The sequence below is a fragment of the Pyrus communis genome, chromosome 3, assembly GCF_963583255.1.
Source record: "Pyrus communis chromosome 3, drPyrComm1.1, whole genome shotgun sequence".
Taxonomy (NCBI): Eukaryota; Viridiplantae; Streptophyta; class Magnoliopsida; order Rosales; family Rosaceae; genus Pyrus; species Pyrus communis.
The window spans coordinates 19,550,271-19,561,127 of record NC_084805.1 but is presented as its reverse complement, the minus strand read 5'-3'; the positions used below and the strand labels follow the sequence as shown (position 1 = coordinate 19,561,127).

Below are 10,857 nucleotides of genomic sequence, written 5' to 3'. Positions count from 1 at the left end.
AGGAGAGGAAGGTATGTTTTAGGACGAGGTGGTCTGTGAAAGCAGGGGGCGGAAGTTAGACAAACCCAAGGGACAAGGATGTGGCGACAGCGAACAGAAAAAAAGGAAAAGACAACTCAGGTAGAAATCGAAATTCACATAATATCAGAAACCCACCCTTGATTTTCACATATTCGCTATTGCCCAAGGGACAAGGATGTGGCGACAGCTAATTCACTGTATTTTGACCGGAAAACGGTTTGAAAGTGACTAACTCGAAAAATAATTAGCCATTTTCCGACCAAACTACAGTGAATTAGCCATCGATAAAGGTATCATTTTCTTCGTCTCGTCGAGAAGTATGATTTTTGTTTTAGAATCACTCGATTTCGTTGAGTATTGAAGAATTTATAAACGTTTAAATTTTACCTAATTTCCAGTGAGTTTTCCAGTTTTTTCGCGAACCAATCAACTTTAAGGCTATTTTCCAGCCATCTTCGGTAACCATTGGCCTTTCAAATGGTATAATTTTGTTATACACTTTCTTATCTTCATTTTGATATATTATGGGTTGAATTTAGTTAAGAAACAATTGAGTTACGAAACTTTGAAAATTGCCCAACTTCCGGTCAAGAGCTCCGGGACACTTAACGGTGTTGTTAACGGAATGACCAAAATGATGGATGGTAGACAATCTCAGAGACAAAAGTGATATGTTATGCAAATCTCAATGATCATTTTAACTATTTAGCCTTTTTTAAACGATATACCGTTACAAAAAAAAAAAATATATATATATATTGGTTATTCTATACAAAAATAAAATTTACTTAGACGTGGATGCACCCGATTGATTATATATAATTGGATATTACTCCTTAGGAACTTATAATTTAAGTGATTAAGAACGTTTAATTTACGCAAGAAATTTTATATTTGATTTAGGATTTTCCCCCCCTCGGTTGTACATTACAAAAAGAAAGTAAAGCGTCTAAGAGAACTAGCATTTATACTGCCCATTTTGAAGCATTTCTAACAAAATTGAAATTATGAACAATATTATAATTAATTATAGGGTTCTTTGGATATAGGCCCTTAAAACTCCTATTTTTCAAATAAAAACCCATCTAAATTTAAACATTCAAATAAAATCCAAATTTCAAATAGCCTACCATGTAGACAAATATATGACCAACTATTACAATACAATTACAACTTATGCCATAGAATCCTAATTTGGTCAATAAATGTTATTACTCATCCTAATTATGATGAGCAATTAAATCCATATGGATATTTTACCTTTCTTGTATCATAAATATTAACAACATATATAAATTAATTTACCAAATTTAAAAGAGAAAGACAATCTTGTACGGAAAAAATAATATTGTTTGAATTATGTAATTACCTACATACAAATATTATACTAATTTACCTACATTTAAATTAATTTACCTACTTATTAATATTATACTAATTTACCTACTTATTAATATTATACTAATTTACCTACAGTTAAATTAATTTACCTATTCCAAAAAAAAAAAAAATTAGTGATATTAGATAATGTTCGAATGTTGTGGGTTTGTGCTTGTAGGCAATTAAATAAACTTTTAATCTAATGCACATAAATCATGTAGGTGAATTAGATCATTTTGAAAGTAAACTAGACCCTTTAAATTTTGGTTTGATGTAATAGGTAAATTAGACTATTTTGTAGGTAAGAATTGTGCGGAACATATAGCTTTTGTTTTGTGTATTAGGGATTGGAATATTTGCCGAAGCTGTTTTAGGTTTATTGTTGTGTTGGTAGGTAAATTAACTTATATATGTAATGCACAAAATTATGAAATTAGTATTATTATTTTTCAATTAGCACGTTATAACAATTTGAAAGTTAATACATTGAATATACAATGAATGGCATGAATTATTTTGTAAAATATATAAAATTAATTAAATGGATATAACAAGTAACTGATTCAAAAATCTCATCCAAGTATTAATAGGGGTAGTTTAGGCATTTGAAAAATACACAATTTGAAAAGTCAAACTTAATTAAAGAATTTGTTTAGTTGGAGGCTAGTCAATGGGCTTTATTCAAGAAAACAAAAGGAGATGGGTTTTAGTAGAGGAAAATATAGTTTCAAGGGGTAATATCAAATTTTCAGTTAATTATATATTATCCAATTTCTAATAGAAGAAATGTCGCATGATTGGATCCTTAGTATGTTGCTAAAATGGAAGGGGCAACTTTTTAAGTTATTTTTTAAGAGCTGCTCAGTACTACGGTTTGGTGGTATTCCTCTTCACTTGGAAGTGAAAGGTCTTAGTTCGAATCTTGTGGATGACGAATTTGATACCAAATTAGGTTGTCCATTGTATGACTTAGCCAAACTCCTTCTCCCCTAGTATAAAAATATCGATATACTAAAAAAGAAAGTTATTTTGTAAGAGATTGTTTGATGTTCTCTTTTGTTTCTTTTTTATTTGTACTCTGTAATTATTTTTACATAATGAGTATTTTAATTAAGATTATGTTTTTGTTCTTGATAAAATAAAACAACTTATTCCTATAAAACGAAAAAATGTAGTTCTCAAAAAAAAAAAAAAAAAAAACGAAAAAATGTATGTTGCTAAATGGAATCACCTCCTACAAATTATGTGAAGCTTAATATTAAAGGGAAGTGGCTGAGGTCAACGAGAGTTGGCTTAGTTGGTTTCCCACCTTGTGTGTTGCCCACCAAGGTTTGAGTTTCACCATCAATAATTTCAGTTGATGCGTGATATATAAATTATTACGTAAATCCATATATACATGTGGCAGTTGATAGTTAGGTGACATAAGTAACTACTTCTAGTTCGAAATTGTAGGTATGCTCTGACGCTGATTGCGAGATTAACCAATTTCCCCTTAACTTTTTTGGAATTGAAAGAGCCCCTCCTTAAGATAGTTGTCTGCAAAAAAAAAAATGACAATATATTAATATTACAAAGCAATAACTTTCAAAACAAATTTGAGACCCTATACGATTGTAACTTTTGCTCTCTCCTCCCTTCTCTAAAAGTTGTCTCTAACTTTGTCATAACTCATTTCTCCACTCATTGTCACCACTTCGACTATTCCTATCTACATAAAAGAATGTAGAATGAATACTTTCCATGATGTATTAGAAAGTAATGGGTAATATGTATATTTCCATGATGTATTCCCAACTGCATAATAATAACTATATAAAAAAAAAAAAAAAGGGGGGGGGGGGGGTGGCTCCCCATTATGTATGAGAGAGTAATGGGTGGAATTACGTCATTATAAACAACCTCTAGGCCTAAAACGCAATTATAAAAAAGTTAAAAACATGTACTAACTTCCACTAACTAGAAATGTTTTTGGCTTTGACATCCGACGTGTCGCGCGCAGAAAGTACCCCACTTCCACCGGACAAAACTGTAAATGCCGTTGCGATGCTGTCGTGTTGTAAGTCCAACGATCCTGACCGTCAAATTTGAACCGAATTAAATATAATTAATAATTAGTCGCGGGAAATCCTCCTAGGTTTTACAGATCAGCACGTGCCTTTTTCTCGGTACTTATTTATTAAAACCGACTTTTGACGCCGATTCTGGACTCGTTGCTTACGTATACGGATTCTCTACTCCCTTTAGTCTAAATCGTTTTAAAAAATATCTGATATTTATATTTATTTATAAGTGAAAGTTGTTAGATTCGATTTTCGTAAAAAATAATTTGAATCATATTATTATTAGTAGTCAAGGTAAACCAACTCCCCTTACTTATCATATTATTGTTAGTAGTCAAGGTAAGCCAACTCCCCTTACTTAGCATAAATAATATTGTTTGTTAAACAAAAGGTAATACGGAAGATCAAAATTTTAAATTAAATTTGTAAATTAAATATGTGTCATCGATAATAAATAAGCACATTAATTAACGTTTAAGTAATAATCTAATAATTAACGACTAGATTATTAGATTTGTAATTTTGGTTTAAAAATCTTAATCTGTATGATATTATCGTTAAATGTTTTTTTATTGATTTAGAGTTGTACCACGAATTTAGTGAGCTTTACTTTTTTTATTGTTTTTGCTCGACAACCTTTCCTCTTTTCCACCGCACCCTCATGCTCTTTTCACACGCCAACCGTAGTTAGCCATCTTCTATCTTCCTCGGTAAGAAAAGGTTCAGGATTTTGATGGAAAAATATTCATGGTTTGGTGGTTCAATTGGGTTTGAATAAAAGAAATAAAAAAATAAAATAAAGCTCATTAAATATGTGACATAATCTCGACTAATTAATAGATAAAATACTTATTATCAACTAAAATTTTATGAAATTACAAATTTAACATTCTAATTAAAACAGAATAAGAATAAGAAATATGAACAAAAATGTAATTTCACATAATCAAATTTTGTTTTTTTTTTTTCAAAATCTCATCTACATATAATCCTACCATATTTCTAATTAAAACAGAATAAGAATAAGAAATATGAACAAAAATGTAATTTCACATAATCAAATTTTGTTTTTTTTTTTTCAAAATCTCATCTACATATAATCCTACCATATTTCTAATTAAAAAATATAAAAAATTTCTACTCTCACATTCTCTATCACTCTCTTCCACTCTCCTTCTACTTCAAAAACAAAAATAAAAAAATTTCAGAGTGTGCCCACATGCTAGTTTTAAATTATTAGATTTCTTATGAATGGTGTAAAGATTAAAAGAAGGAATGTGACTTTACGGGAAAGATTCTCATAAACCAAAGTGACTTTCCTTCGTCTTCTTTCCTTCTCTCTTGCATGTGTAATAGTTAAGGTTGAGATTAGGGTTTCATCAATGGCATCCCCCATATCGACTCCTGGATTCCCTTCTGTGCGCGCCCGCCAATCCGCTGCCACTTGTGACTCTGCCATGGAAACTCGCGTTGCTTCCTTGGAGGCTATCATCGCCTCTTTACCTTCCCTCATCGCCACTGCGATCGACAATGCCCTTGAAAAGGCCTTCGAAAAGGCCTTCGATGCCTCTCTTGAAAAATTTCGTCGGGAAATGCTCTCTCGAGGTGCCGGGGAAGGCATCTCTGCCCCTCTTGCCGGCGATCATCATGCTTCTCCTGCAATTGATCCGATCCAGCTACCTCGGAGCCCAATCTGTGCTGAAGGAGCCCGATCGCATCTCTCCGACGACCAACTGCCTCGGATCGACCTGGATGAGGAGGACAACTTTGATTGTGTATCGGAGCTTCTGGAATCCGTCGACAAGGTAACCGACGACGATGATTCCGATGACATTGTGGTGATCAGTGAGGTCAACTCAAAGCCTAGCCAAAAGTCTTCGAAACGGACGGTGGCGGATGATGACGATGATTGTGTGGTCTTGGACGGCGACCCGGATAAGCCGGTTTCGGTGGTGGAGGATTCGGGTAGCGGCTCCGACGAGTTGCTTGTAGTTGGGGAAACGGGGCAGGTATAAATTCGACCTGATTTAGGTTTAATTACGATTTGCATTGTTTGGTTGGTTTAATTTACTATGAATTGAAAGTTAGAGAAAGATAACTAAATGCTTTGGAAGTTTTTTTATTGTTGATTTGATTAGAGAATTTAAAGAAATTTAATTTCAACTGAAGGGGTTGCGGTTATCGCATCTTAATTTTTCGACTTGTGCTTAACTCTGTTTGGTTGTCATGAAAACATAGCAAGCTGATTAGTTGTGGAATTAAGTTTTGGGTTAGGCTAATGATATTGCTGTCATATGAAAGAGGAACAATCCAAGACTTGTTTTTCTACTTTTCGCGACTAACTTTCTTGTAATGGAGAGTTGATTGTGGATGCATCGGAATGATTTACACATATTTCAAACTTTCGCGACTAACTTTCTCGTAATGGAGAGTTGATTGTGGATGCATCGGAATGATTTACACATATTTCAAGTTTTGGTCTTTCTGGATTATATTGTTTCTCAGACATAGTTATCTTTATATTCTTGTTTTATAGTAAAAGTGAAAACCTGTTTCTTGCTTTTTGGTGACCTTGATATTGCAGTTCAATGGGTTTGAAGAAGTTCCCTTTGAATGTTTGGTGTTGTTTGCTTGCTTGGCCACTTCATCTTTCTCAGGCTGTTGTTATTTTCTTATGTTAAACTTGTTTCTCATAATACGGGACCGTAGCACCTTACATTGTCTAACCCCTTAATTTTCGTATTAGTTGGATAATGGACCCACCGTTTGCTTTTCCAGCTTTAATTGATCTCATATTGTTTCTTTGTTGCAGGTAGCATGTAGAGACTACCCTCATCCACGACATCTTTGTGCCAAATTCCCTTTCAAAACTACCCAGCCCCAGAACCACTGTAATCTTGTGAGTTGACTCTTACAAGCTGTTGCTTATAGAATTTCCATCAAATACTATTTTATTGCCTGAGTTTGACAATATACCACTACGATGTCTTTGTTTTTTTTTTTTTTTTTTTTTTTCTTCCTTCTAAAATGCAGTGTCATTGTTATGTCTGTGACTCGCTGGCACCATGTGTACATTGGACCTTTAATCATTGTTATGCCACGGATGAAGAAGAGATATATAGAACATGGAGAAAAATATTCAAGACACGGAAAGTTGGTTAGAATTCTAGCCGGAAAGTTAGTCAGCAACAGCCTCCGCTTCAGCAACCTCCCATTCAGCAACCTCAGTTTCAGCAGCCATCTCCTATCCAGTGTTGCTGGTTATGAACCCCCCTCGCGTTTGAAACGAAAAAATCTGTTTGACACGACTTGTGATTGACTTGTGATTCGGCTAAATGCTGGTTGTGAGGAGCGTTGGTAGTATATAGGTGTTTGAAGTAGTGTACAAGGTATCCCTGCTTGGAGATGCAGTTATAGAGGCACGTTGTTTCCCAAGTCTCTACTGGTTAATTATTATTTCTGGGTTTCCCATATGCTTGAAATCACGGGGTACCTCATTCCTGCATACTGTCTTTTTTTTTTTTTTTTTTTTCCTGCTCTTTTGGGTTCCCAAAGAAAATCGAAAATGACAAGTTTTTTCTTTCTAATAGGAAGTTGTTGCTTGGGTTTGTTCATGGAAATGACTAACTGTTTTCTGACAATCAAAATGTTGGAAGCCCTTTATGGAGAGTAGATGCTTCTTCAGGCTCAATGCAAAATTCCATCGCTTCCCAAATGGCCGCAGCTTCAGCCGTCGCTGCACTTGAAAAATGCAGATCACCCGAGCCTCCCCCCGCCCGCAACAGCCCTGCAAAATCGAGCAACCCAGCCCGCTCCCGCTCGCAATGACTCTTTGCACCATGCCGCATCGGTATTAACCTTAACAGTCGTGAACTCCGGTTTTTGCCATGCCACCTTTTGTCCTATCGCTACCTCCCTCACCGTTGCGCCAAACCTGCACGAAGGGGTAGCCACCTGTAGCTTCGCTCCTCTAAATTCCCCAATGTTCTTCTTCCAGTCCTCCAAAATCTCCATTGGATGTCGGTGCACTCCATGAAACACGGCTTCATTTCTGTTCTTCCACAATCTCCATAAACCAAATACGAAATCTTGCAAGATCTCGTTTGCATTGTCCATGCTCCTGACTCTATTACAAAAGTTCATATTTTGCTTCCTTTACATTTAGGGTAGTTTTCGAATAGGTTATGAGGTGTTAATTTTGTCATTCCACTCTTAAGGTTTTGTAAACTTATCATCTACGTTGCCACTTAGTATTACGGTCTAACGATATTTCTCTTCACTTGTAAGTGAGAGGTCTTAGTTTCGATTTTCGCCAAACGCAAATTTGAACCACATTATTGCGTCCATAGTGAGGTGAAATTCACCCGCCTTAGTATAGATATTATCGTTTGTTCAAAAAAGAAAAAATAATTATCATCTATGCTTTTGTTGAAAAGTCTATTGGGTATTGAATGCCCACATAGAAACTGCAGACATTAGGTGGATTTTCAATGCCCATAAAATCAATCTTGACTTGAGAGGTGAAGGAAGTTATATTGTCAAAGATGTGTGCTTGGAGTTGCTCTATAAATAGAGCACTCCGTATGATTTCAATATAGAGTAGAAAAAGAAAGAGAGGAAGAGGAGAGGAGAGAATACATAGAGTTATCTTTGTACTCCTATTATTCCAAATTATAATGAAAGCATCACTGCTGCCCGAGGACGTACTCCAGTCACACTGACTGTAGAGGAACCTCGTAAATTTTGTGTTTTATTTTATTCTACTGCACACACACCGTCGATTTTACAACACGTTATCAGCACGAAAAGCTCTCATGTCAGTGGAAAGCACAACGCCATAAATCTGATGAAGCACTATCCACCTCTCACCGCTGTCATCTAAAATCTCACAGAATAAAAGGTATGTTCATTTTTCGTCTCTCCCACTGCGCCAGAAGCGCCCCACCGAATTCCGATGAGAATTGAAATTTACGACTTGAAGTCGTCACGAGATGAGAAAACTCGTACTTGACAACTGGTTTCCAGAGACCCAGAAGAATCTCATCAGACATGGAAACCCAGGTCACGTTGTTTTCGACGGATCTTGAGAACTCCCATGAATACTTCGTTGTTTGAGATGGTGATGGCAAGAATGAATCCACACAGACCTCTCTCTCTTGTGCCTTCGTCAACCCCACTGTCATCTATGTCTCTGTAGGGAGGTTCTTGCTTAACGATGCCATGTTCCCTGGATCATGCAAGAACAACGCCAGTCTTTGAATTGAATTTGGGCAACCTCCATAACTACCCAGTTGGCCTTGTGTTTCGAGACTGGCAGAGACAGAGAAGAAAAAAAATATATTAGAAAATGGGGATTGATGGAATGGCAAGGCACATATGAAAAAAAAAAAAAAAGGATGTTGACTGCAACCTAAGAAAAATATATAAAAATGATTTGAATGGTGCATGACACCATTTGGTCAACAAAATATAAATGGTTTCTGTTGGGGCATGACACCATGCTACAGAAATAAGAAAAGTAACAATAATAAGGTTTGAATAAGTGCTGACAAAAAGAAAGAAAAATAATAAAATGAGGTATGATACTTCTTGTTATTTATGTGAATTGGTGTTCGTTTAAAACCCTTTCACAAGTTCTATTTACTTTAAAGCAATTTATTTATCATGGACGGTTTTACTGCCTACCGCTTCAAGTTTTGATTTATGTGAATGGTGCTGAATTAAAGCCCTTGTCACAAACTGTATTTACTTAAATGCAATTTATTCATTATGGCTGGAATTACCGCCTATTGCTTTAATTTATTTATTGTACTTCTTTTTGTTACAATTAGTATATACTGGACCCGAAGTTCCTTGATCAGATCAGAACATGCAGTTTCTTGATCCTCATCATATAAAAATGATTAAACCTGAAGTTCCATCAAACAAAAAGATCGGGCATGAAATCCCTTGATCCTCAAGATCAAGACATGAAGTTCCTTGATAAGTACCTTAAGTTTGAAGCGCCGTAGTGCCTCAACTTAATTGCAATAAAAGCCATAAAAGTCTCAATCTGCAGACTATTAAATAAGGACCAGAAGTTCCTTATGTCCATACTAAAAAATGATTTAGCAGAAGCATTTATTAAGCGGATGAAATTGATTACCCGCGTTCTGCTGATGAAAATGAAATTGCCAAATTTTCTACATGGGGCATGTCATTTTACATGATGCATTATTGATTTGGTTGAGACCTGTTGATAACCATCAATACTTCTCAGTACAACTCGTGTTTGGGAACCAGCCAAACATTATACATTTACGAGTTTTTGGTTGTGTTATCTATGTGCCTATTGCACTGCCACAATATACTGAAATGAAGCATCATTGCGGTTAGGCATTGATATTGAACATCATCTATCATTCAATATTTAAAACCCTTGACTGGGGATATATTTACCGCTTGGTTTGCGGACTGTCATTTTGATAAGATAATTTTCCCGCCGTTAAGGGAAGAAAATAACTTCGTTCCAGAAGAACGATGAGGAAATATCATTCCAGAAGAATGATGAGAAAAAGAAAAAAAAATCCGTTCCAGAAGAACGAATAGAATTTGTCTTATTTTGATTCATGAAGCAATCAATATACAAACGAAGTGTGAATAATTGAATGATGCAACGATATGCCAATCAAATGTCAAATGCATTTAATGATGCAACGAAAGTGATGAAATCACATATACTTGCTGCAAATGTGCCTATAAGAATTAATGTCCCTATTAGACAAAATAATATGGCAGCAAATGATTTATCTGTTGCACGCCTGAAGCGTGGCAGACCCTCAAACTCAAAAGGTTTAGTCATTCAAAAGAAGAAGAATATGACACTACTAAAACTATTGCATTCTCGAAGCATAACTATCGCATGTCAGACGCATGACAGTTGCCGCAAGGATACTTGTCCTGAAAAGGTCAAGTCGCGGACATGGGAATATTGATGTCTCATGCATGAAGCATGATAGATGTATAGGTTCCAATGACTCAACTCCTGGAAGTGGAGATTAAAATCCAAGTTCTATAACGCTCAAGAGGAGGTTATGATCCGCATTCTCTAAATTACGACTATCCTGGAAGAGACAGTGTAATGCCCTTGAAGAGGCAATGGATATCCAAAAAGAAATGAAAAGCTTTTATGCATGCGCATGTACATGAGAATATGGGATCACAGATTGATGATAACCAATGGTAATTTTGGTTTTTACAAGTAGCTACTAAATTCATCAATGAGCTGTGTTGATATTGAGTCCCGTTCTTTTTCCATCAACAAAATTATGGGTCAAAATGGAGAAATAGGGGTGGGCATAAAAACCGCAAAACCGCAAAACCGCATCGAACCGTAAGAAAAAAAACCGAAAAA

The 10,857-nt window shown here is 35.5% G+C and overlaps 1 protein-coding gene across 1 annotated transcript; it reads left to right on the top strand.

The window, feature by feature from the left end:
• The first annotated feature begins 4,739 nt into the window (after positions 1-4,739).
• Positions 4,740-6,920, top strand: LOC137727762 (RPM1 interacting protein 13-like). Its single transcript, XM_068466578.1, has 3 exons — positions 4,740-5,473; positions 6,277-6,363; positions 6,498-6,920. Exons 1-3 carry the CDS (start codon positions 4,847-4,849, stop codon positions 6,624-6,626), a joined length of 843 nt encoding a protein of 280 aa, XP_068322679.1. The 5' UTR covers positions 4,740-4,846; the 3' UTR covers positions 6,627-6,920.
• Positions 6,921-10,857: the final 3,937 nt, after the last annotated feature.

Coding starts and splice junctions, on each gene's coding strand:
- LOC137727762 (XM_068466578.1), top strand. CDS start 4,847: ATGGCATCCCCCATATCGACTCCTGGATTCCCTTCTGTGCGCGCCCGC. Junction 5,474..6,276: donor TAGTTGGGGAAACGGGGCAG/GTATAAATTCGA, acceptor TCTTTGTTGCAG/GTAGCATGTAGAGACTACCC. Junction 6,364..6,497: donor CCCAGAACCACTGTAATCTT/GTGAGTTGACTC, acceptor TCTAAAATGCAG/TGTCATTGTTATGTCTGTGA.